At 46.9% G+C, this 27,381-nt stretch overlaps 1 protein-coding gene across 1 annotated transcript in view; it reads right to left on the bottom strand.

Moving 5' to 3' along the window:
- Positions 1–4,451: 4,451 nt before the first annotated feature.
- TMPRSS4 (transmembrane serine protease 4) overlaps positions 4,452–27,381 on the bottom strand; it is a 35,320-nt gene continuing 12,390 nt past the window's right edge. The window contains exons 2-13 of the mRNA XM_063094503.1: positions 24,370–24,403; positions 20,436–20,549; positions 17,444–17,596; positions 16,251–16,380; positions 13,330–13,431; positions 12,324–12,364; positions 9,895–10,054; positions 8,683–8,849; positions 7,182–7,280; positions 6,818–6,960; positions 5,397–5,546; positions 4,452–4,960 (exon numbers count right to left, since the gene is read on the bottom strand). Of these exons, the coding sequence (XP_062950573.1) occupies positions 4,949–4,960; positions 5,397–5,546; positions 6,818–6,960; positions 7,182–7,280; positions 8,683–8,849; positions 9,895–10,054; positions 12,324–12,364; positions 13,330–13,431; positions 16,251–16,380; positions 17,444–17,596; positions 20,436–20,549; positions 24,370–24,403 (1,305 nt within the window). The 3' untranslated portion in view covers positions 4,452–4,948. The remainder of the gene's footprint in view (positions 4,961–5,396; positions 5,547–6,817; positions 6,961–7,181; positions 7,281–8,682; positions 8,850–9,894; positions 10,055–12,323; positions 12,365–13,329; positions 13,432–16,250; positions 16,381–17,443; positions 17,597–20,435; positions 20,550–24,369; positions 24,404–27,381) is intronic.

Genomic DNA, 27,381 nt, shown 5'->3' with positions numbered 1-27,381 from the left:
GAGCAAAGAATCTATGGGGTGATACGTGGGTATTATGCAAATATCCAGTTCTCCATTGTCTTAATCCATTGAGGCTGCTATAACAAAATACCTTAGGCTGGAAAATTTATAAACAACAGAAATTTATTGCTTACAGCTCTAGAAGCTGGAAAGTCTGAGATCAAGGCACCAGCAAATTCAGTGTGTGGTGAGGGCTCATTCTCTGCTTCATAGATGGCACCTTTTTACTGCATCTTTACACCGCAGAAGAGGCAAACAGGCTCCTTCAAGCCTCTTTTAGAAAGGTGCTAATCCCATTCATGAGAGTGGAGCCCTCATGACCTAATTCCCTTCCAAGGACCCCACCTCTTAATATTATCACCCTGGGGATTAGGTTTCAACATACGAATTTTGGGGTATGGAAACACTCAGACCATAGTGTCCATCAACGTTTCACTTAAAGGTTTTAGCATCCTTTGTGATCCTTGCCTGAATCAATGATCTCATTAGAAGTTGTAAACAGTGGCTTTCTATCACTCAACTGTATTGATTAGCTACACTTTTCAGGAAGTAAGACTTTCCCCTCAGCACCTGAAGCCATCCTGTTACCTGGAAGTAGGTTCCTAGGGCAAAGCAGAATAATGCTTAATTTTTTCTCTTTAAATGTCATTTCAGAGTAAGGACTTGGTGTGATAGCCAACTCCAGTGGTGACAAAAGGATTGTGTGGTTTTTTCTTTTCTTTTTTCCTCTCTTTGTTTGCTAGTTTTAACTCACTCTATCTTCCTGATAAATCAAACCTTTTATGACTATGTAGTGATTCTATCCTAAAGTCAGTTTTGTCTTTTTGTCCTAAATTTCTATTTGGAAAAAATACTATATAGCTACCCAGCTTAAATTTGGTTAAGTGCATGCTTTCTATATATTTTCCCACCTTTTTCATTTTAATGTTTCTGTAACCTGATGTTTGGGTGTTATCAATAACTCATAGCTTGACTTTACATTTTTATTCAATTTTACTTTCTCTGTGTACTAATTGGTGAATTCAACATTTATTGTGATTACCAATACTTTTTCTTTTTTAACCTTCCAACTTTGTATATTCTTTTTGTCCCATTTTTTTCTATGCTTTCCCCTCCTCTTACCTCTCTTATTCCTTCTTTTGAGATTGCTTCATTTTTAATTTTTTCCCTTAATTTATCTTTCTTTTATTGATTTGGAAGTGAATCACTTTATTTCCATTCTTTTGGCAGGTACCCTTTTGACCACCTAGAATACAGTACAAACACTGTGTAACATAACTCTGTCAATACTTAACTTCCCTCCTGAACAATTTAAGAACTTCAGAATATTTTAACTCCACTATCCTTTTCTGACTTACATGCTATTGTTACCCCATATTTAAGCTTTTAAAAATTAACCCAGAAAACAGATATTATTATTATTTTATGTGGACAAAGTTTGTTTAGATTTATCTCCATTTTCACCAGTTGCCTCACTATTCCTTCTTGCATCTTAGTTCTTCCTTTTGGGATCATTTTTCTTCTTCCTAAAGTACATACTTTATATGTTCCTTTAGAGAAGATTTGTTGGTGTTAAGCTCTCATCTTTGTTTTTGTGAAAATTCCTTTATTCTTGCAGGACAGTTTTGTAGAGTTCACAATTCTTGACTTATCATCTCTTGGCATGCTGAAGATACCATTCCACCGTCTTCTGCTCCTTTACTGCTGTGGGAAAGTCTGCTGTCAGTCTACTTGTGGTAACTTTGTGGTAGTGTGAGCGGTCTGGGTTTTCTCTCTGGCTGCCTTAAGGAGTTTCTTTTTATCTTTGGTGTTCTGAAGCTTCAGTATAACATTCCTGCATGTGGATTTATTCTAATTTTCCCACATTGGTTGTATGGTGTACACTGTGATGGCAAATGCTATGTGGATTCATGCCTTTAATCTCTTCTGGAACATTCTCAGCTGCGATCTGTTTGGCTGTTGCCTCTCTTTCATTGTCTCTATTCTCTCCCTCTGGGATTCTGGATATGTTAGACCTTACCATTCTAACCTCCATTGCTCATAGCTTTGTTTTCACATTTTTTGTTTCCTTGTCACTTTCTGCTACAAATTTAATAGTCTTTCATCTATCTTCCAGTTCATTCATTCTCTCTTAATTTGTGTTTTAAATGCTATGTACCTCATCCACTCAGTTTTAAATTTTAATAATTAGTTTTTATTTCTAAAAGCTCTATTTGGTTCTTAAAATCTGCTTGTCATTTTTGCTGGATTATCAGAATGTCCATTTTTAACAGAAAATAACAAGTGTTGGTGAGGATGTGAAGAAACTGAAACTCTCGTGCTCTGTTGATGGAAATGTAAAGTGGTACAGCCTCTATGGAAAACAATATGTTGGTTCCTCAAAAAATTAAAAATAGAATTACCTTATGATCCAGCAATTCCACTTCTGGGCATATACCCCAAAGAATTGAAAGCAGGGTCTCAAAGAGATACTTGTATACACACGTTCATAGCAGCATTATTCACAATGGCCAAAAGATGGAAGTAACTCAAATGTCTAACAACAGATAAGCAGATAAGCAAAATGTGGTATAAACAATGGAATATTATTCAGCCTTAAAAAGGAAGGAAATTCTGACACATGCTCCAACATGGATGAACCATGAAGATACCATGCTAAGTGAAATAAGTCAGGTGCAAAAAGACAAATACTGTATGATTCCACTTATATGAAGTACCTAGAGTAGTCAAATTCATGGAGACAGAAAGTAGAAGGGCGGTTGCCAAGGGCTGGGGAGACGGAGAGATGGGGAGTTAGTGTTTAATGGGTACAGAGCTTCAATTTTACCAGGTGAAAAGAGCTCTGGAGATGGAGGTGGGGATGTGAATGTGCATCATACCACCGAACTGTACACTTAAAAATGGTTAATGGTAAATTTTATGTTACGTGTATTTTACCACAATTAAAAATAATTTTTAAATGTGGAAATAGTATCCATTATTTATTTATTTAAATACTTCATAAATTATCTTGCCCTATAGTGAACTCAGAAAGCTCATGTTCACCTTCCCCATATGTAACCTCAGGCAAGGTGTTTACCTCATTATGCCTTAGTTTTCTTGTCCGTAAGATGAGGATAATAATAGCCTCTCTCTCATAGGTTTGTGTGAGTGTTAAATGAAGCAATACATGATTAAGCACTTAGATCAGTGTCTGGCACGTAGAAACACTCTATAAGAATTAGTTATTATTATAATTATCTGCTCATTCTGACATCTGAAGTCCTTGGGATTCTAATTGATGATTCTCTCTTATGGTGTTTTTGCTTTCTTATTTTTTGGCAGCTGGCCAGGATGGGGATCTAAACCCTTGACCTTGGTGTTATCAACACCACACTCTAACTGAGCTAACCACCCAGCTCTGTTTTTGCTTTTTTTTTTCTTTTAACATTTTTTTCTAGTCTTTGATTGTGAACGCATAGTTGTAGGATCTTTGTCTGGGAATCTTGAGGCTCTAAATTTGGGATATTTTCCTCCAGAGGATCGTTCACCTGGGACCACATTTGCCCCCTTCTGTTGTTTCTGCTTCATGTAAGGGTCTCAAGTGCAGCTCTTCTACCTGCAGTGGGTCCAGGTTTAGTTCTGATCTCAACCCTCATATAGATCTTTGCCCCAAATTTTAGTTTTTTGCTCCCAAGATCACTACCTTAGTTTCAGCTCACAGTTCTGTTGGTTTTATCTTATTTTATTTTATTTTATTACCTTTGAGCCTTTACATTATTTCCTAACAACCTAGTAAGGCATAAACAAGTATATTTTATCTGGGATCTGACTCGACTACAGCAAGAGGATCCTGAGAAAACCTGAGCCTCCATACAGCTGCCAGAGAAGTCCGCAGGGCTTAATTCTCCAACCATTTTGAGTGCAGGGACTTATTCATGCTTGTCTCCCCAGAACCCAGCTTGGGGACTGCCTCATACCTGGCAGGTGATACTTTTTATTTCTTTTTTTTTTTAGATGAGTGAAAGAACCCACATTGAGGGCTCTGTAGGTGGAAGAAGTAAGGACACAGAGGTGCAATGTCTCTTTCCAGCCACTTGGGGAGCCCTGAATGAATGCCACCCTTGAATGCCTAAATCATGTCACTCCCAAGTCCTGGGATATCCCTGGCTCATGGCTAACATCCCAGGTGGGGAGGGAGGGAAAGGGGCCAGTGGGAGACAGCCCTGCACGAGAAGGAGACTTGCCCACCCTGACTTCCCCGGACTGCAGCTCACTCTTGCCCTGACTCAGTGGATCTGATCTCCACATCCCTTTTTTCCCTGCCCCTGCTTTGAGAAGTAACTGCCTCCTCAGGACCTTTTCCTTCCCAGGTCAAAGGATAAAGGTTCAATAGTCCTAACTCAGTTCTTAACAAGCAGCCCAGCCAGCGTATGTCAAAGATTTCACATACCTGTTTAATAATAGCCGCCACAGAGGTAACTATAATAACAACAGTAGGTACAGTAGTCATGCCAATGGGAGGACAGTATTTTTTATGTCACCACTGATTTCTTGCTCCAGTGGGCTTGGGGATGGGTGGAGAAGGAGGGCTGGCTCGGACCCTTTCCTCCTCCACTCCAGCCCTTGGTGATCTGGGTGTTCACAAGAGAGTCTACTTCCATTCAGTAGAGTGGGAAAGTGCCTTCTCGGTTTAGCAATGCTTTCTGAGACCTTGGCCTGCAGGCTGGCTCCTTCAGTGGGCTGCATCTCTCCCTGGGATGCTGGGGCTGCTGGCTTCCTCTGGGTGCCTCAGGGCTGTGGGGATCTCTTACAGGAATGGAGGTTCTTTGCTGCTCCGTGAAATGCTGAGGCCGTGAGTGAAGAGGCAGGCCCATGGCGGTTCTTGCTCTGTGTCTGACTTCTGGGAGATCCCCTGGTGGACGGGGCAGGGGGACACAGCTCCCAGCACTGCAGAAGGGCAGCAGCATTACAGCTCAGACTAGAAAAAGAGAGACCAACGCAGAGAAAGTCAGATGATTTGAAACTGGACAAAACAGTGACCTGTGCAAAATTAACCTTCCTTTTCTGAACTCCTTTGCTTCTCCCTCTACCCTCTAGGGTCCAAAAAGTCTCATAAACTTTTCTACCCTCTTCCTTATCAGAATCTTCTCTCTTGAAAGGATCTGATATTCTCATTCTGTCAGGAAACAGAGAATGATAAAGCTCAGCAGGTTCTCTACCCTAAGGTATTTGTGTTTAATAGGAATTGCTGACCTAAGAAATTTCAGCCTTAACGGTGGAATCTCAGGCTGGGAGGGAAAATTATTTGGGATGTAAAGGGTTGTCAGAGCCCTTTACATCAAACCTAGGGATGGTTTGGTGCCCCCGGGTAGAGGAAGGGAGGGAGGGTGCCACGGGTGGGGCAAACCTCTCACCTTGCGGAGAGTGTAGATCCAGTTGAGATAGGCTGTGACCTTGGTGTACACTCCTGGGGTACTCGGCCCCCCGCAGCCATAGCCCCAGCTCACGATGCCCACCACCTGCCACTGGTCAGATTGGTACATCAGGGGCCCACCACTGTCACCCTGGGAGAGGCCAGAACAGAGGCTGCTGGGAGGGCAGACCAGGGGGTGCATTCCTCCTTCCTCCCCTCCCTGAACTGACCCATCTGTTCTCCTGTGTCCCCAGGGCTCTCTGCTGTCCCGCCCTCACCACCTCAGCTCACGCTGTTCCTGTACCCTGGAATGATCTGCGCATTGGGGCAAAAGGGTTTATCTGTGGTCAAGTAAGTTGTGGGTGTGCTGTTAGCCTTGTCTCAGAGATTCGAAGCTCACACTAGCAAACTGACAGCTCCAAGGTGTCCTGCAGTAGGAAAGCCTGGTTGTCTTTGTTCAGCCGAGTAGTTCCTAGTTTATTTAACCTCTCATGGTACCTATTTTGTGCCAGGTACTGTTCCAGGCCATGGAAATTCAATTAATGAAAAAAACAAAGATCTTTGCCCACAGGGAGCTTAGAATCAAATGGGATGAGAGAGACAATAAACAAATAACAAAACAACAAGAAATTGTCAGATAGTGAAAAGTGCACTTATTTGGGTGTCTTTCTTACCGGCTTCTATAGCCCCTGGGGCTTTCTCCCTCCCAACCCAATACCACTGTAGCCTAACTGTTGATGTATCCCCACCACCACCACCACCATGCACTCCCTGAGGGCAGACACTGTCCCCAAAGTCCACCATGCTCGTGGCACGTGAGAGATGACTAAGAGATGCCTCCTGAATGAAGGAATCTGACTGAAAATGGGGATGGGAGCAGGGTTAGGGGTTTTAATGAAAATGGCTAAGAAGGCGCTCTGGAGGTGTGGGGGTGTGAGAATAGACACAGGGATTGCTAAGTAGTCCTGGTGGCCAGTGGGGGTTGAGGGAGGGGACAGAAACCAGGGCTCATCTAGCATGAGATTTTTTTTTTTTTAGTGTAGTTCAGCAACTTGGGAAAAGTCACAGAGAAAACAGACCTGGGGTTCCTGCTCATAAGTCTGTAGGTGATGAGAAGTAAGGGTGGGTGGAAAAGATGAGCAATGTTATATTTGTGTATGAAATAGACATTTGAAATCTTTCTGCTTGTCTGCATCTACCCATCCATCCACCCACCCACCCACATCCATCCACCCATCCATTCTTATGTCTCTATCTGACTATATTCCTTTCTTCCGTCCCTCTCTCCCTTCCTCCTTTTATCACACATTGAGTCCTCACCATATGCAAGTCTTCACATGGGGCATTCAGCCTCTGGGTTTTCTCATGTCTCTGTGACCTACATTCCTACATAGAACTCCCCATGATCCTTGGAGTCCCCACCTGGCAGGTGTCCACGCCACCGTGTGGGTGGCCTGCACAGATCATCTCCTTGGTGACTTCCCCCTGGTATGCATCGCTTGCGTTGCATCGTGTGCTGTCAATGACCTGGACTGACGCCTGCAGCAGTGTGTCAGACATCTTCCCTGGGAGGTTGAAAACACACTCACATTCCCATTCTTGCCTTCTCCTCCCAGCCCATGTTCATTCTCTGGGTTGCCAAAACAGTGCTTTTTGCCTGGCACTTTAGTGTGTGGTCCTCCGAGGTGGGTTTTTCTGAAGGGTGGTACTCCTTCCCATCACCTCTGGAAGCTGCTCCCTCATACAAGGGCATCTCCTACCATTTGGTGCTGAGCCTAGGACTTACCTCCATTCTGCTTTGTAAAGCCCCATCCGACGACCCAGAGTGAGGTGGCTGGAGCAAGCTCCTCATCAAAGAAGGGCAGGCAGATGGGCCTGACTGTGTCTGCCCAGAGCAGAGAGGAAGAGGGAAACTCCAATATTAATCATGTTTTTAAAAATTTTCTGATGCTTTGACATCTTGGGGATCTTGCTAGTCTGGGAGAGACTGGGTTAGCTCATTCCTAGAGACAATAAACAACTTGCCTGGGAGCATGCGTTTAACATATAAACCAACTGATCCAAAGCCCATATCCCCAATGCCCTTTTTTATTCAATTCTCACACATCAAGCCAACATTTGCCCTGCCTTAAATCACCCCAAGACAGGTACCGAACAACTAGAGACAAACCTCCATAGCCCAGAGAATTATTTACATGATTCAATCCCAAGCTTGCTCAAGCTTGCCTATCCTGCCTTGCCCATACCTTCCTGAGGAAGCCACAGGCACGACTCGGGCCATGCCTTCCCCTCGCTGCTTCTGCATCCTCACCGACTCGGGGGCTTTCCCATGTGGCCCTGTGTGATGACGTATGTCCCCTTCTCTCAGGAATTATAAGTAATAAACTCTTTTTTCAAAGGCAGTTGTCTCTGTGTCTGTCAGCTTACCATACCTGATTAAAGCAAATCCCTGGTGCAAATCTTGAAGTAACCCCAGGGTTCAGGAGAGCCTGGCAGCTAAGCCCTCTGAAAGGTCTACATCAAGGTTTCTATAACACCTGTTCTGGGGGATGTTAAGAGAGGTGGCATGAAAAAGGAATTCTGTGATCAAATAAGTTTAGAAAATGTGTGTTAAACACAATATAACAGATTATTTTTAAAAACTTCTCACATCTTTAATAAACTAGTGTGCTCCAAGAAGGGAGCTATAGTATGAAAATGCTTCTCCAAGTTATCTGACAATGGAGCCCTCTCTTCCCCGAGGGACAAGTGTCTTGTGGAATCCACAGTTGGAAATGCTGATCTAAAAACTCCTCAATAAGCATGAGGCATCTAACAGAGCTGCTCAAAGATTCTAGGGGCTGCCTTAGAAGTAATGAGCTCCCTGCCCCTTGAGGAGAGCAAACAGGGGTGCGATGACCCCTTGGCAGGAATGTTTTGCAGGCTCTTGGGCATTGGTCAGGGGTGGGGAATGTGCTGGATTATCTTACAACTGGATGTCCCTTACAACTCCAAGACTGGAAGAATCTATGGTTCTCACTTGAGGTGCTCCAAATGGAGAAAACGGACCTTGGAAGACTCTCTGGCAGGGGATGGTGTGGGGGTTAGCTGACAGCTTGAGGAAGTCTCATAGTTTCAGTGGTGTTAGGCTGATGTATAAGTTGGGAACAAATGGGCAAGCTCAGGCCTGGAGAGGAGAAGTGACATGCCCAGGGCCATTTAGTGAACTAGCGGCAGAGTGGGAGCAAAACCTGGCCTAAGGGGCTCAGGTCGCCCTTGGGGCTGTGTTCCCAGGTGCCACTTCTCACCTGAGAATGTGAGTGGGAACTTCAGCTTCACCAGGGCAATGTCCTTCTCTTTGGGGTACATGACGTTGAACTCAATGATGAAGATCTTGGCCACAGGCCGGGACAGAGTGTTGTCCAATTTGTTTGAGCCGACCCTCACCTTCCAGTTGGACACATCAGGATGCTTCCTGGGGGCAGAAACAGTTGGACTCAGGCCTGAGCCAAGCATGAGGAGGCTTTACCAAAGACTGGGTCCTCAGGCCCTGGGGTTGGGGTGCTGGGTGTTGCTGCCTTAGGAAGTAACATGGTAGTGGAGCAGGGGTGGTGGAGAGGGGGAAGTCTGAGGAATCCCCTACCAGCAGCCAAATTCTAAAAGTGGATTCGATTGTTTTTCCTTAGTGAAAACTGCCCAAGGAAACTTCTAACTGGAGGGCAGGGGAAGGAGCTGCTTCCAATGCTTGAGCTCTGGGGTCCCAGCAACCCTTTTTCTTGTCTGTGTTACTCACGTGGCACCTATACTAGAGTCAGTTACCTTATGTGCCAGTCTTTCTTTCTCCCGACACCAGACACAGCTTAGTGTGCTGGAGTGTTTTTCCAGGAAAAGATTTACAGCTCTCGTGAGATTCTCAAAAAAAGGTTAAGAACCACTGGCCTAGACTGTGAACCCCTTGAAGGCAGTGAGGGGTCTAATGCACTTGGGGACATAATCTGGCACTTGGTCCTGGGTAGGTACTCATCGGATGTGAATGAATGGAAGTGAAGAGGGCCTGGGAATGGCCCTTCCCAGAGGTGTGGCTGGGCCTCTCTGTGCCGGGCTGAAAGGGAATCCATACTTTTTAGTTTTCTTAAGTTTCTGGACATAACGAGGGAGTGGCAGAGACTCTAGACCTTGAGACCACTTCCTGGAAGACTGGTAAAGAAGGAGTGAGTTCTTGGGACTCCAGGCAGATGGGAAGAGCTTTGGTGCAGTGAACGAGATGGGGGTGTGGAGAGGTCACTGGGTGTCTGATGCCTTCCCACCTGGAAGAGGTCAAGCTTGATGCCAGAATTCTCTGCTCAAAGCCCAATGCCCAACAAAGGGCATCCTGGCCAGCATCTCACTGCGGTGGCCATACCCTGTTAGTGGTTTCTAGGGGAAAGGAAGAGGGGGAGGAGACAGGGCCCCAGACTCTCCAGCCCCTCCATGGCCTTGACCGCCCCCCCCCCACCAGCCTCCTCACAGCCAGGCCTCACCTGAAGCAGTGAGCTGCCGTGAGGATCCAGCGGTGGTCTAGAATGCTCCCTCCACAGATGTGCTGTTTATTGTACTGGAGGCTGACCTGCCAAGGCCAGGCATCCACAGGGGCCTCCTCCCCGCCCACCACCCGAGTAGTCTTCAGGCTGTGCCCACAGGCTGGACTCGGTAGGAAGGAGGGAGAAAGCAGGACGTCAGGCTCTTGGGGAATGGGGCTGCCTCCCCTTAGAGCCCGCCGTCTACCCTGAGCAGGGCCCTATGACCAGATGGGTGGGGAGGACCAGGCCAATTTGGAATTATTCACGGGGAGATATTGAGTGTCCCAGACCACAGGCTTTCCCTAAATCTTCCTCTCCTTTTTTTGGCTTTGGATGTGTTTAGGAGTTTAGACTGTGGTCATGGGTGTGTCCATTATGCTGGGAATTCAAGACCTTCAAAACAAATAGTGATGCAGAATTACGAAAGCCCTGCTCAGGTGGACTGTGCCCAGCCACTCCCACTGAGTAACAGTAAACAGACGCCCACAGCTGCCTTGGGACCTGGAAGTGGGAAGAAATCTCCAGAAACTAGATTTTCCCTTCCCCAAATCATCTTTCTCCAAGTCCCTTTCCCCTGCTAAGGGGTCTTGCAATCTGACATCGTGTCTTCTCACTGACCTGGCTTTCACATCTGACCCTTTAACTCCTATAAAATCCTCCCATTCCACCTCTTTGTCCCATTCTCTGCCTCCTCCAGTCCTTTGGGCAGCCACTGCCATGGTGGTCGTTCTAAGGGGAAAAGGCTGCCATCCTTCCCCATGCATCTGTGCAAGGCAGAGGTTTATCAAACATCATCTGATTTCTAACATTGCTTTCTCCATGTCATGCTGTCACTCCCTCAAAGCTCTCACTTCCCTCTTCATGGGCAGGGCAGAGTTGACACTTCTCTTCCCAGCAGCCTCCTGCTGTCTTTATAGAAAGTTCCTGTCTAGCCAAATTGTTCTGCTTGTACCTTCCTAAAAGAGTCATTCTGTTTTTACACAAGGAAGTCCCCCCTCCCTGAAATTGTCTCCTCTCCTGTTTATCTAAATCATTAATTAACTCCACAAACTTGTGTCAAGTGCCTACTGTGTCTGGGGGGCAGTGCTGGATGCTGGGAGAGTGGTGGACAAGACAGAAAGACAGACTTGGTCCTGCCCTCCATGAACCCACAGTTTCATTCTCCAGTGTTTAGCTTAAGCACCACTTCCAGGCCACCTAATCCCTGGGGATCTTCCTCTTTTGGAATTCCCACAGCCTGTCCCTAGTGTTGGCCAGCCTTTTGTTGTCATCTTGCTTTGGTCTTGTCTTCCCAGTAAGACAGGAAGCTCCTCAAGGAAGATCTGTCACTTATACATCTCTGTGCCTTCAGTGCTACTTGGTACAGCACTTCAGAGGATGTGACCATTCATTGATTCATTCATTCATTGATTCATTCATTGACTAGCCACCATGTGCCAGATCCCACACACTAGATAGTGGTGGGGGGCCACATGTTAATGAATAAAAATCTTAACATCCAGCAGGGAAGCACATACACTGCTAAACTGCAAAGGTAGTGACGTGACCTTTTTCCTTTTCTCTTAGGCTTTCCAATTTCTGGCCATCTTTGCGGGTCCGGCTCAGTTCTTCTGGATGAGGCCAGTAGGATGAGCTGGGCCACAGCACTTGATTTCTCTTCTGATCTCCTCTGTTAGAGCTAGAACAGACCCCTGAGATCCTCACTGGGCAGTTGGACTAAAGGGCTTCTTGGGAAAACACCCCTCAGAAAGGTTAGGGGAGTTACTCAAGGTCACACGGGATGTAGGTGGGACTAGCGCCTGGGTCTTCTGACCCTGTCCAGCTCTCTGCAGCAGGTCCACTGTGACTGCTACTCAGTTTGGCACTTGCCACGTGTCGTCTTGCATCTCTCTCTTACTCAGTCATAAGCTCCTGGGATTCTTTTACTTGTCTGGTATTTTCTACTTCCAAATGGTGCTGGACAAAGTTAGACACATTCTAACTTTTCAATGACTGTTTCCTCAACTGAAGGTGGATAATATGATCTTGGATACCTGAGCTGACAGTGACAAAGGAAGTTGCGTGGACCCTGAGCAGGGTGGTAGGGGGTGGAGGCCTGGTCCTGCCCTTTCCATTTTTCTTCCTCTTTCTTTCCCAGGTCTCTGCTCAGGCCATGGGGCTGTGTGCAGATGGTAGAGGAAGTTCTTTGCATCAACCACTTGCAGGAGCATCAGCTGACAAGCCCAGCGGCTGGACCAAAGCAGAGCAAAACTTGGAGTTTCACCTAATGCTAATGCAACCCTGCCCTTTCCAAGATTTACTCTTTGAGAGATTTAGGAGAGAGGGTGAAGGTCCCCCTCCCTGCTCATGGCTGGCCCAGGCCCAAACCCTTAGAGATGGGGCGTACTCACCAATGCACTGCAGGGAAACCAGGGAGCCTGAGAGACAGGGTCTGGAAAAGAGACACAGGGCCCTGTGGTTTCTGCTTCTCCCCCGGCTGGGAGGAAGGGGCTCAGGCCTTCTGGCACTGTTGATTCAAGTCCCCTCCCAATGCCTGAGAAACCTGCATAATGGGGACTGCACAAGTCTAGAAACTGCATTAACATTCAGTTTCATTTGATTTGATTCAACACTCCCACTGTTAAGCACCTACTACGTGCTAGGCCTTGCCTGCTTCAAAGCCCAACCCTGGCTCCTGGCATCCAGAGAGGGAAGAGAGCAGAGCCTGGAACAGAGCCTGCTACACTGTGGGCTTTCCAAACTGAAAAATGGGATTTCGATGGAATCTCAGGCAGATGATCATTCTGCTACCATTCTGTCCTTTCCAAGATTCACTCTTCGATGAATAAGCAACTTCCCTGAATGCTAAGGAGGCAGCATCCTCTCTGAGCCAGTGTGATGGAATTGCTGTAGTGTGACAGAATTCATTCAGATGCTGCGTTCTAATGCAGGGTGGTGGGGCATATAAATAGGCCATTGACAAGGGCCATGGAGTCTCTTCCCTGGATCACTGGAATGTGGGGAGGTCTTACTCTGGCCTGGGGAGGGGCAAATTGACCTTTGGAATCTTGTCTATTGGGTAATTTATTAGGGAACCTAATGTAGTAGGAAAAAACATTGGTTTTACTGTTCAGATTGATGCAAAGTTCACTTTATCCATCCCTCTGCCTTTGGGTAGGTCAGCACATCTTATCCAGCTGTCCATTGTATTAAAAAAAAAGGTCAACACAGAAAAACCTCTCAGAAATGTGATTCTACAGCTCTTGGTATTTAATGATCTGCCTGGCTAGGAGTTCTTCCTGTTGTCTGGCTTACAGTCTCCTTGCTGCTGGTCTTTTCAAGGTGAGCTGGCTACAGCCCTAAGAGCAGCCTCCATGTGTTAGCCTTTTGTATGCCAGCAGGTGTCCTCTCACTTACCCACTTGAGTTTCGCACCTGAAGCTCCTGGCCGTCTTCTGTGATTTCAACAACATCCAGTTCCTGGTCTGGGCCAATTGCCACAGCTCTGAAAGTGGGTCTGCTGCTCATATCAGGAGGGAGAGAGAGTTGTGAGCTGGGGCAAGAGATTACAACAAGATGATAGGAGTAGCACCCACTCCCAGGAGAGGGGGGGGAGTGGCAGGGGAGTGGTATTGGTCGTTGTCGGTGAGGGTGGGGCTGCTTTGCTATATAGTAAGGGACATTCCCTTGGTATTCCAGGACTCAACCTTAGCTCAGTGCTGACGTGGCCTTGCTTTGTTGGGCAGGGGACTACTAGCCCAGAACACAGAGCTCTGGAGGAATGTTAGGGATCCCCTTAACTTCCAGCTCTGTCCCTATTTTATTTTATTTTATTTTTTTTAAAGATGACCGGTAAGGGGATCTTAACCCTTGACTTGGTGTTGTCAGCACCACACTCACCCAGTGAGCTAACTGGCCATCCCTATATGGGATCCGAACACTTGGCCTTGGTGTTATCAGCACCGCACTCTCCCGAGTGAGCCACGGGCCAGCCCCCTCTGTCCCTATTTTAAATGTCCCAGCATTCTCTTCTGGTTCACAGCAGGGGGAACAAAGAGGCAAGGGACCCAGGTTAGCTCCCATCTCACCTTGAAGAGAATTGTAATGTGGATATTTGGTTCTCCAAACATGGAGTCTGGTCTAACTTTAATAGTAGAGGTACATTTATGGCCCTCTTGGAGATAGGTCAGGACTGGATCAGTCTTCATATGAATCCAGATCAACATTTCTCTCATTTGAACTACCCCTCCCTCTTTCCCTCTGCTAATCTGTGTTTGCCTTCTTTCAAACATTGGGTTTAAGTCTTTCCTCCTCCAGGAAGCCTTCCCTGATTAATCCCATCTCTCTGATTGTTCCTTTACTGAATCTGCTTCTTTCAAATCTTTCCCTTCTTCCCTGCCCCATCATGCTAGTACAAGCTCTGCATGGAGGCTGGGGTCAATCCATGGCACTGGCTGAATGACTACCTGGGTGGACCCAGGTGCTGGACCTGGGAGGAACAGAGTCTGCTTTAAGAGCCCTCCAGGCTTAGGTTCTTGTCCTGGCTCTGACTTTAGTTTGATGTGTGACTTTGAGCAGGTCACGTTCTTTTTCTGGGTCTCTCCAAGCCTCAGTTTCCTCCTCTATAAAATGATGGTCCCCAGGGTACTTCCCACCTTGGTTTTGTGGTCCTAGGACAAGAAGGACTTCCGATCCAGGTGGAGGAAACAAAGTAGAGAAATCTGAGACCCAGAAGGAGGGACAATGGCAGAAATGGGCATTCCCAGGAAACTAACCTCTGTTCACCCTTTACATCCTGATGAATAATTCTGACCAACTTTGATTTTGTAAGAGCCCAATAACCAGGTGGTTTGGTGCCTTAGTGAGCTCCAGAAGGGCAGAAATTCCAGGAGCCTATCATCTGAAGAACCCCTGGAGACACCCAGGTTTCATAATCAGGCCTCAGCCTGCGGTGCTAGGGACAGCTGACTCAGCAGTTGACTGGACTGAGGGGGGAGGAAGGGCTGTCTGCAGGGAGGCTGGGCTGAGGTGGCTGCAGGAGGAGGGGAGAATAGCAGGTGCGGGGCGTGCCTTCTTCATGTCCTTGGAAATGATGGTGGCAGTGTGTCCTTTCTAGAGAGTGATGGGAGTTGTACCCCATGGAGGGTGGAGAGCAGCAGAAGCCTGATAACCAGAGAGCAGAGAGGGCAAATAGGTCTGATCGATTTGTAATAACTGCCTGGAGCACTTACTGAGTAAGGACCTTGAGGCTGCTTTAGGGATGTATGGGAGAGAGTTCTGTGATTGATTGGTGTTGTCTGCCCGTTATCATTTCTGCCTAGTTTCTGGGTCCAGGTTCTTAGAATCCGGAAGAAGTTTGGGGCCTTCCAGAAAGAGGTTATCCCACTCTGCAACTGAATACATGGGTTCTTTTCCAGCCTCTGCAATTAGGATTTTTGGGTGATCAACCTTCTCATCTCCCCTTCCATAAGAGATGAAGCCCCGTGAGAAGAGAGAATTACCTAACCTAGAAACAGAGATGCCATTACAACTCCTGATGCCAAGGAATTAGGGGTATTGGGCACAAATTAAATTAAAATTTAATCTACCTCTCAGTTACTTACTACCCAAGCAAGTTACTTTCCTTCTCTGAGCCTATTTATAAAATACGTATAATAATAACTACCTCTTTTGTTTTCTGCCAAGATCAAATGAATATAAATATATATAAGCTAATTACCCTTATTATAACTATACACCTTTTTATCCACTCCATATTTGGAACTGCTTTTGAAATTTGCTGAGAGAGCTGGGATTGTGGATGATGGGGTCCTAATGAAATCAGGCTTGCTTAAATGAAATTTTAACCAAGGGGACTTTGACTAAATAAATTAAGCTTTTGTATTACTGGATGGATAGCTTCTTGCAAAGTCAGGACAAAGGAGTGAGGATTGAAGAGTAAAGGAAAAGAGGGGACTGCAAAGGAGCTAGAAAAGTGCGTGGGGTGTGTGTGTGTGTGTGTGTGTATTTGTGTGTATGTGTGTATGTATGTGTTTGTGTGTGGGGGGAGGGGCAGAATACATTCTCTCACTAGCACCTCACAGTCACCCTATGAGGTTGTCATTACTTTCCCCAATTAACTCTTGAGGAAACTGAGGCTTAGGAAATTTAACTTCACGTTGCATGTAAGTGAAAGTGCTGGGATTCAAAAGCAGTTCTGTCTGACTCCAGTGCCTGTATTTTTAGGAAAGAAGGAGGAAGGCAGGAAGGAAAGGAAGAAGAGGAAAGAGGAAGGAAGACAGAGGAAGAGAGGAGGTTGCAGGGGTGAGGTGACAGCCTCTGGAGGCTTGGGTTGGGTACCTGCCATAGCCCATTTGCCCACAGGCTGTCTTGGCCAGAGCGTCTGTGAAGCCGTCGAAACAGGCAGAGGCCCACTTTCCGGTGGCCGGGTCCAGCACCTGCAGGGTGGATCGGTCCTTGGAGAGGCGGACTGGGAGGGGAGGAGGCTGGGTCAGCTGGAGAGTGGGGTCCATCTGGCCCATCCCTCTCAGAACTCATCGTGAGGCCAGCCCGACCCCCCACAGCCCAGAACTGGGGAACGGCAGAGAGCACCACCACTTTCAACATCAAGGGACACCCTCCATTAGGCTTTGTCTGTTTGAGGCTTGTTTGGGTGTTAGATACGCAACCAAATGTCCCGCAGTCAATCTCCGTTTTGACTTGTTGTCCTGGCACAATGATTAATAGTGCCCCCTTTTGTTCTTATAGGTATCAGATTTGATGACACATTATGTGGTCACTCTACTCATGGTCCATGCTGCTTTCTCAGCCTGGGGAAACTCAGTGAGGGACCTAGGTCCTGCCTCGTGTATGGCCAGAGGGGGAGATTGAGTGAGAAATACCACTGGCAGTAGGATGGCAGGTGCCTGCAGGCATTTGACCGCTAATTAAAAAAAGAGCAAATAAACAGGAAGTCACTCAGCACCCCTTGAAAGCCTCTATCACCCATTTCCTGGATTATCTTTTTCTCTTCAGAGCCCAAGTACCAGGTGAATCAAGCCGGCTAGCTCAGTCCAAGAAAGAACATGGGCTTTTATGCTAGAACATCTCATATCCCTTTGACGGATGTAGCTCAGTTCTGTTACACAGCATGCTACAATACACACTAATGAATAGAAGGAGCAATAGCTGGTTAAGTGGCTTACAGTCTCTTTTCTAGTTCCCTTGAAATAACAGATTTCATGGAAAGGAGGAACTCCCCAAGGTCATCCTGTGCCTCAAATCCTCCCAGGCACAGCAGGAGTGGGACAAGCTCTGTTACAATTTCCTGTCCCCTCTGGTCCACATTTATCCATCAGACAGTTAATTGAGTGTTGCTATGTGTGGGGAGTACTCGGATTTAAATGTAGACAAGACACAGTCTTGCTCTCAAGAACCTCGTACAACAGAGACCGAAACTAACAAGCAGGTTGGCAGATGCTGTACAGTGCGCCATGGGGACCTGAGCAGACTTCCTGCTGTGCCCACTCTTGTCCCTCGGCTCCTGGACTCACCTGCCACTGCAGACCCAGTGGGGAAGTTCTCGACACAATGCTCCTCGTCCTCCCCCAAGGCACAGTTCAGCTCGCCGTCACACACCTGCATTTTTGGGATGAAGTGGAGGGGCTTCCCGCAGAGGAAGTAGTATTTATCCAGAATCACCTTGACTGGAAGGCAAGCACAGGGAGGGAAGAGAGGGCTGAGGGTCAAGCAGCAGCAGGGCAGGGAGAGGCTGAGTTTTCCTGAAAACAGTGCGGGGCTTGGAGACAGGTAGACGGGTTCTAGGCTTAGTTCTGCCACCTAGTAGCAGATGTGCTTGATCCTCAGCCTCGGCTTCCTTATCTGTAAAGTGGAGATAATAACACCTTCTTCATGCTCACAAGATGGCAGAGAAATCAAGAGAGACAGTGTGTGTGTGAGTGACATTTAGAGACAGGTGCTACAGTCTTTTACTCCCTAGTATTCTGTCTGGTCACAGAGGTGAAGACAGAACAGGGACCTGGAGTCCAAAGACCCGGTTCTGAGTCCTGGCTTTGCAACCATGTACTGTGCAACTTTACACCAATCACTTCCCCGTCCTAGTCCTCAATGTCCTCATCTGTGCAATGGGATGACAATATCTGCCTCACAGGGCTGCTGAGGACATGGGGTGAGCTGGCAAGTTGTGAAAGTGTCTCGTAACTATCAAGTACAGTTCTAGAACTGGGTGTTTTTATCTGGGATTGAAAAGACCATTAAGAGGTTGTTTTGTTTGTTTTCTGTCTGCTGTCTTCAGATTCTGCAGGCTGCCTTCAAATTCTGTTGCTCCTTTGCTGACTTGGGAGGATGGAAATGTGTTTTGAACCCCTCAGGGGACAGATGTCACAAAACTTTTCCTTGGTAAGGACCCACAGCCAAAAACCCACACCTGGCAGGAAGGAACCTCTCCCTCCTAACTGAACTCTCCTTGGCCTGACATTCCCCTCTCCAGTCCAGTGTCTCTCCTGGCTGGTTCTAAGGGTGGGGGCATAAGTCTAACCATGGTCCCCACTTATCACCATGTTAGGACCTTTCCTTACCTCATGGAATCCTGACAACAGCCTTGGGAGGCAAGTGTCATCATTAACTCACATTACAAATAGGGAGAATCAGAGTTAGGGTTTATTTTTCAAGGCCACAGAGTGCTAATATGGTACAGACAGGGTCCGTCTAACTCCCTGGGGTAGCTCAAGACGTCGTCTGCCGGCCCCCATGCTCCTGGTTTCGGTGAAGCAAAGGAGAAAGAGCAGGTCAGATATGTTCATGGTCAGGAACCAGGGTACAGCAGGGCCACCCTAGACTCCTGGAACAAAGCCAGGGCACAGTGTCACCAGTTGAGACCCCAGAAGCCAAAAGGTTGAGGGAACCTAGCCCAAGATGAAGGACTGAGTTACCACCTGATTGCAGAATCTGGGACACCCAGGCCTGGAAGCCACACAGGGCCTTCTGGGACCAGGAGAGCCCAACTCTAAATTATGTTTTGGTGCCTCCCCTGGCTTCCCTTCAAGAATTTGGCTCTCCGCTGTGGCAGGGCATATGCTCAGAGAATGCAAACTCACTTGAATATTACCCTGAATAAAAGAGGATGACAAATGTGCTGATGCTGCTGCAAAATCACCATCATGCTGGGCCAGCCAAGGTCAAGAAGAAATGACAGGGGTTATCTGCATCTCACACCCCCCAGGGCCCTCGGGGATTTGGATGGTGTTTATGTGGTAAATCTGCATTTCTACTCCCATGAGATGGGGATGAATCTGCTCCAATTGGGGGTTGGGTCCTGTCCCAGCTCTGTCCCCAACTGCCAAGCCTCCTCTCTGAACCTCCGTGCTTCAGTGTAGAATGAGGGGTTGGACCAGAGGATCTCTGCATGTCCTCCTACGAGGAGGTGGCTGCTGCTGGTGGAAATGCCACCATGGTTACAAGTGCAGCCTCCCAAAAGGCCAGTCATTCCCTCATTGCACAGGTAGTCCTACCCTGGGTAGCAAATGTGTGTCCCAGGTCCCATCACTGCACAATGCAGGACACACACTTTTGCACAACCTGCTCTTTATCCAGGTCTTTTATGCACGATGTCATTCTGAGGGAGGCAGGACATTTTACAAGTGAGGAGACTGAGGATAAGAAAGGTTGAGGGACTTATGCAAGGTCACACAGCAGCAAGTAGCAGGTGTCCTGATTCCTACTCTGATCCCCTATGCTCTACTCCCTGCTGTGACTGTGGGGCTGATGAGGGCAAGGACTCAGTCACAGGATGTGGGAGCTGAGAGAGACCATGGGAATTGCTGCTCATGCGGTTTAATATTCTTTATCACAGATAAGTTGCCTGAGGCACAGTGGCCTGCTCAAGATCACACTGGTCTCAGGCACTGGCTGTGATGCAGACAGCACTGAAGGTGGGGAGGGGTGCCATCTGCCCGGGTGGTCCTTCCTGCTGCCTCCTGGCTTTCTCCCTCCTCCCAAGCAGAAATGCTCTCTGTTCTTCCAGCCAGTGGGGCTGCTCAGATCCACTCAGCTCTCAATCTGCAGAAGATGGGGAGGAGGCAGCAGGGTGCGTGGCTTCCCCTGCAAATTGCCCATGTGGGTTTGTAACAAATGCCCTGTGCTCTCCCTTTAGAAGTCATCTGGTATAGAAGCCACCTGGGATACATGGAGGCTGAGTTCATTTCCCCCTTTCACTCTTGGAGGAAGGCTCCCTTCAAAGTGGAGGGTGGATACACTTTTTTTTTTTTTTTTTTTTGATGGCTGACTAGCAGGGGATCTGAACCCTTGACCTTGGTGTTACAATAGATAAACTTTTTTTTTTTTTTTTGCAAAGCTTTATGCAAATACCTGCCCCTGGCTTTCGGGGTGGTTGGGTGGAGGGTGTGGTTGGGGCTGCCACTTACTGAGGGGGTAAATGTCAAGCGGGGGCTGCCACTTACTGAGGGGATGAGGGTGGAGGGTGTCACTCACTGAGGGGGAGAAAGTCAGATAAGAGCTGTCACTTACTGAGGACAGCCGTAATGATGATGGTTGCCACGATCAGCAGTGCTGCAATGATGGGGACCCACACCTTTTTGAAGGCCCTCAGGGGTTTGCGGGGTTTGCGCAGGGGGGTGACATCTGCAAGGAGAGGAGAGTCAGAGGGGAAGAACGTGCAGTCAACACTCGGAGACCTCCCCTGCTGAGGCTCACAGCCTCCCACCCTCTGGCCTGCAGCAGGAATGCCTTGGGGTCAGTTACGGTTAACACCGGTGGGAATGGGGGTTATCCCTGCAGCCTAGGCTCAGTTTCCTCAGCAGATGGTCACCCACCTCCTCTCACTTACCAGGCTCACCTGTCTTTCACAAGTGCTTGTCAAATGAGCCTCCAGCCCCAGCTCCCGCTTGTCTTGCCTCAGCCTGTGCTAGGATGTTCCACCCAGGTCAGTCTGACCTGCGTCTGCCCTGGAAGAGGTTTGAGTCCCTCGAGCATGTACCCAGGCACATACCCATTTGCTGGACTATTGTTTATACTTTTCCTGACTTCCTGACTTACCTTTTCATTAAACTATAAGCTTCAGGAGGGCAGGGGCCTCCGGCACAGTATGTGCTTAGTAGACACTTAATAAAAACTTATCCTAATGGCACCCATCTCCAGCTGAATCCAAAAACAGCCAGGCCCCAGCATGGACCTTGTCTTTTAGGAGATTACAGTCTGGGAAAAGAGGCAGACAGGGACACAGTTGCCAGTCCCACTAGGTGCAAGATGAAGTATGTTATAATAGAGACACCATCTCTATTAGACTGGTGTAAGCTTCTTCAGGAGGTAGCCCTTAAATGCAGGTAGAAATGGACCAGCCCAGGCAAAGCATGGAGGTGGGGAAGTGGGAGCCACCCGTGTGCCCGGAATACAAGGTAGGTAACAGCACGTTGGGGAGCGGGGACTGACACAGTCAGTTGGTGGAGACTCTTGACTACCATGCTAAGGAATTTGGATTTTAGGCAGCAAGGAGCCATCCAAAGTTTTCAAGCAGTGGAGAGATACAATCAAATTAATATTTATAAAGATGAATCTTTCATTAGGGAGGAGGTGGATTGGAACAAAAGAGTCTGGGGTTAGGGAGAGCACGTAGGAGCCTATCGCTGCCTGAAACACAGGTAATAATAACTTCATTGTCCGTTTCACGTGGTTACCCAAGGAGACGAGAAAGGCTTTGGAAAGTGACATTCTCAGTAAGTAAGAGACAGGTTCATTTAAGTCCCAGCTTCCTGCAGGCAATAGGTAGAGGAGGTGCCATGGGGACCTCTCCTCCAGGGAGACCTGGGGCAGGGATGGTGGCAACCCCGAGGAACCTGAGAAAGCAATATGAGGGGTATTCAGAAAGTTCACAGAAAGATTCGTATTATTTTTAAATTCTATCTTCCCACAAACTTTTTGAAGTCCCTTCGTAGGCCAGCTCCGGCCTTTCCCCTCCATGTACTCCCTCCTGTATCTCCTTCAAATCTTTCTTCTTCTTTTTTTAAAAGATGACTGGTAAGGGGATCTCAACCCTTGACTTGGTGTTGTCAGCACCACGCTCAGCCAGTGAGCTAACTGGCCATCCCTATATGGGATCCGAACCCGTGACCTTGGTCTTATCAGCACCACACTCTCCCGAGTGAGCCACGGGCCAGCCCTTTCAGATCTTTCTTCAATGTCACCTTCTTGGTGAGGCTTTCCTCAGTCTCCCTGGTTAAAATGAAATCTTCCAACATTTCCATTTTCCTTCTTTGCTTATTTTTTTTCCCCAAAGCACTCATCCCCTCTAAATACTCTACATTTTACATATTTTATACATTTTCTGTCTCCTCCCACCCAACTTTGACATGAAAACTCCATGAAGATAGGATGTTTTATCTGTTTTGTTTGCTGATGAGTCTCTGGTGCCTAGAACAGTGGCCCATAGTAGGCACTCAGCAAGTATTTGTTAAAGGAACAAATGGATTGCTGTTTGCTCTGTTCTCTTAAGCACACCCCTTCCCTCCTTCTCACAGGTCTCTTTTTATTCTGCCTTGGGTGATGGCTAGTCACGTGTCTGTCTCTATCCCATCCCTCATCTCTTCAAAAGCAGAGAATGGCATCCTGCCAGACACTGGTGCCCAATCAGTGCTGAAATTAATGAATCTGTTGATAAGGGAAAGCTTAGGAAACTTTGTGTTTCCTTAAAAGAGAGTTTTAACCTCCGATACGGAGGCCAGACACTAAGGATGTGGACTGGAAGTGTTACTGCCTATAAACTATCAGGACCCGGTTCAAGTGGGTTATCAATAATGTCAGCTGATATTGTTTTCAAAGGTCCAGCAGCCAGTGTTCAGAATTGTCCTCTTTCCTGTGGCCATGGACATGGTGACATTTCGTTCATTTATTCATGCGTGGTTTATTTACTGAGCATCTGCTTTTGGGGACATGAGATTAGTTTATTTTCTCAGAGAGTGAATGACGTGTTGGGAGACACAAGCCCCTGTGTCCAGAGCCCAATGCCTCTGCCTCCCAGACGTTCTCAGGGATCACCTGCTTCCCTCAGCAGGAAGGGGAGGGTTTTCATACCTAATTTCAGTTCATGAACACACTGAGCTACGAGTGGCCTTCCTGCCTGCCGTTGTTCCGTCCTCCAGCCTGTTCTGCCCACTGCTGCCAGGCAGAACTTCCTAAAAGATGGCTTTCATCCCACCCCTTCCCTGCTCAAGAGCCTGCTGGGGCTCCCCATGACTTCCACATCTGGATTGCACTCTTCCTGGGCATTCAAAGCCAGTGTAATTTGGCTTCACCTTCTCAGCCAGGTGGACTTCCACGGCTAGTCCTCTGAACCCCCATTTCTGCATAGGCCAGCTTCACTCCCTGGTCTTCAAACAACCCATATTAATTCTTATACCTCTGGGTCTAAAGAGCTCCAATTCTTCCCTCCACAACCAAGACCCTCATCACCCCCTTTAGTTTTGTGACAGTTTACTCATCCTGTTGGATCTGGCCTATGGTGTTATCCCTGACCACTTGAGTGGCACTGATCTTTCCTTCCCAAGCTCCCTTCATGGCAGGCACTGGGAGCAAATTCAGCTCATTTTCTGGTTTGGTAGTTCTTAGGCTTACTCAGGTGGTGGAGCACTTGGAAACCTGGTGTTCTTTGGGGATACCATGGTCTATCGATATATGAAATTCCAAAGTACACACTGGGTACCATTTTCCTTGCTGAAGATTGCTTTGTCTGTAATCATTATTAACTCCTGACCCTGAACTGAAAAACAAATAAGCTGTCAAAATAAGTGGGATTGGCCATTTTCTTACTGATCTGTTCATATTAATTTGTCCTTGCTCATTGGTTTTGCTGATCCAGCAGGCTACCAGGAGTAGATATTGATGGTTTCAGAAAATATAACGGGAGGAAAAAAGCCCTTAACTTTGGGAACATTCTATTTGTTAACTTATTTTTCTCCACTAAATCAGGCAAACACTGTCATTTTCTTCTCTACCAATGAAAACGCCTTTGTCCATCTTGTTCTTTGGCAGCATGATCAGACTGTGAACCCCATGAGGGCAGGGGCTTTGGCTGCTGTCTTATTTATTACTATAGTCCAGCATTCAGCCCAGGGCCTGGCACATGGCAGGTATTCACAATTTTACTGAATAATAAGAGAATGAGTAACTGAATGAATGAGTTGGAGAATTATTGCTCTTGGGATTTTAGGTTTGTTGGTCCTGTTTCCCCAGAAACCAGGCCTCCTACTTCTAGAATAAATCCTGGAGCTTACAGTTACATGTTTAGTATACATGTTTGTTGAATGATGGATGGATGGGTGGATGGATGTCGCCCACGACATTTGGCACCTGGTGGTGGTGGTGAGGGCCATGCAAGAGTGGCTTAGTATTTACTAGATAACAACATCAGAGGCTGACATGGACAAAGGAAGGCCAGACCTGAGCTTACCGAGGCTGTTCAGGGGTTGATCACTGTCAGGATCCTGTAATTGAAGGAAAAACAGTCAGTGAGTTGAGCTAGGGAACTTCTAGCAGCCTAGAGGAGGTTCTTGGTTCTTGTCTGCATTTCCTCCTCCCTGCTAACCTTGAATTGGGGGTCTCTGTGATATCCAAATAATTGGTTCAGTATGAAAAATTCAGTCATGCACCTATTTGACCTGGTTCATCTAGTTTACTAATTATAACCAGTTAGCAATTGTAGAAACTACTGGTTGCTGGGCTGTTGTATGTATTGCTGAATTGCTTGAGATGATTCTGCTCTACTGTTTGTATTCATCAATCAATTGTCTATTATAGATTTTGTATTTCTGTAAAAACCTAAACAGTTCACAAGAGGGGACACCCAAGTGGCCGATAAGTACTAAAAGATGATCAATATCATTACTTATCACGCAAATGCAAATTCAAACCACAAGGAAATACCTCTACATAGACACCAGAATGGCTAAAATTAAAAAGGCTGACAATACTAAGTGTTGATGAGGATGTGGAGCAACTGGAACTCTCATATACTGTTGGTGAGGGTGTAAATCTGTACAAATACTTTAGGAAATGGTTCGGCTGAATCTACTTATACTAAACATATGGCTATTCTATAATCTATAACACAGCAATTCTGTTGCAGGATATAGCCAAGAGAAATGAGTGCATATGTTTAGCAAAAACCTGTACCTGAATGTTTGTAATAGCTTCATTCATAATAGCTAAGCATTGGGAAAAACCCAAGTCTGTCACTGTTGGAGTACATAAATAAATTGTGGTATATTTATAGAATGGAATATAATTCAGCAATAGACAAGAATAAACTAGTGCTAAATGCAATGACAGGTGAATTTCACAGACATAATGATAAAGAAACTAGACACAAAAAAGTATACTCTGTCTGAAGTATACTCTTCCATTTATATGAAGTTTAAGAGGTAAACTTTAATTTATAGTGATAGAAGTCAGAATAGTGCTTACTACTGGAGAGGTAGGGTCGTTACTGGAAGGAGCACAATGGAGCCTTCTGGAATGTTGGAAAACTTCTAGATCTTGTTTTGGGTGTTGGTTACATTGGTGTTTATATGTGTAAAAATTTATTGAGTGATATTCTTTAGATTGGAGTGCTTTGCTGAATGTGTGTTATACCTAAGAAAACAAATAAAAACAAAATCAAAAACTGCCAGAACTTTATGGTATATCTGAGAGTGTGGTCTTAGGTCACCATTGACACACGTACACAAACACACACAAAGGCCTGTCTTCCACTTGCTCACACCACTTCACACGTGCACTCAGCACACACACAGCCACACAGAGGTGCACGTAGGAGCCACTCACACAAAGGCTCACATACAAAGTACGTGCAGCCCCCTTCCTGCCAGGAAAAGGTTCATGCCCACTGAACCTTCCCTCACTCTCTTTGGCCACCCAGGAAACTTCCTTCTCTTTCTTCCCTTTCCCAGTCTGGCATGGGATCTGGAATCCCTAGGCTGGGTGAGCAGCAGCTCTTCCTGTGGTCTAGGTGCCTACCCAGGAACTCGCCTGCCCCGTTGTGCTAAGGACATGACCGGCCAGGTGGTGGCTGGAGGAGCCACATGACCCTGTGCATTTCTGGCTAGAAATTTTTCCAATCCCATTGGGAGTAAGAGAGCCCTTCCAATCCCTGGGCAGGTATCCCAGATTAAATATAGGGAGTCCCTGGGTGTTGCCTGCCCCCATGGCTAAGCACAGCACGGACATAGCAATTGGAAAGAGCTGCTCCTTCCTTTCCTTCCAATGCTAGTCTGTAGTCTGTCGGAGGACACGCCCAGCCTTGCCCTTTGGTGACACTAGGCCATGGGTGGTGTAGCAGCCAGCCAGCCTCTGGAGTCAGCAGGGGCTGAGTTGGAATACAGGCTCTGCCCCCTAGTAATTGTGTGTCTTTGGGCAAGATCTGAGCTTCAGGTTAACCCTGCGTGAAGTAGTAACACCTACTTCAAAGGGCTACTTGAGGATTAAATGAACCATGGGGTGGAAAGTGCCAGGCTCACACATGTGGCTCCCTCCCCTCTTCCCTCCCACCCTGTGTGCTCCCACAGCATTTGGTGCAGGCCTTCTGTAGTCAAGCATCTCTGTTTCTTTCCTTTTTGTTTTGGTTCATTTTCTTCTTTTTTAATTTAAATTTTTATTTTATTTTATCTATTTTTTTTGGTGGCTGGGCCATCCAGGAATCCAAACCCTTGACCTTGGTGTTTTATCTGACAAATAATAATAGTATTGGTCCCTCTTCTTTATTGCCCTTGTGCACTTTGTGGTTAGCATTAGCCTTGTACCCAGTAAAGACTCAGTAAATGACTATGGGCTGAACGGAGCTCTGGGATCTGCACTGCAGCTCTTTCCCAACCATCTCTCTACCATCGCCAGGGTTGTCTGGAGGGGACTATCCCCAGGATGAAGATGAGGTGACTCTATATTGTTGTGGCTACAGAGTCAGTAATAATAATACCAATAGTAACTCACCCACAATTGGCACAGAACAGTTTACCAAGTCCTTTCATCTGACTCAGTCAATTCAAAGGTGAAAAAGATTGATACCAATTGTCTGATAACCAAGATGGGTGCATTAAGTAATTAATTACTAAACTAAGTGAATGTTGGTGGATTGTCTACCTTGTACCAGGCATTGCTCCAGGAGCTGTGGATTCAAAGATAAGTAAGAATTATGTAATTACAGCAGGTTGGGAGCAGTGCCCAGACCAGACAGCCAAGGGCCTGCCCTCGAGAAGCTTGTGTCCTGACAAGGGAGGGGATAGAGTCGGGAGGGGGAGGACAGGCCATACACAGATAAGCCAGAGAAGGCCGGGATGGGAGGTGCTGTGCAGAGAGCAAAGTGGTGAGAGGAGGCAGTGCCTGGCTGGAGACTTAGAGCAGGACGTCTGGGGGGGGTCAGGGTGGTTGGGGGGGGTCAGGGTGGTTGGGGAGGGTCCTTGGTGAAGGT

The sequence above is a fragment of the Cynocephalus volans genome, chromosome 4 (genome assembly GCF_027409185.1).
Source record: "Cynocephalus volans isolate mCynVol1 chromosome 4, mCynVol1.pri, whole genome shotgun sequence".
In the NCBI taxonomy this organism is placed as follows: domain Eukaryota; kingdom Metazoa; phylum Chordata; class Mammalia; order Dermoptera; family Cynocephalidae; genus Cynocephalus; species Cynocephalus volans.
This window is presented reverse-complemented; position numbering and strand designations above follow the sequence as displayed.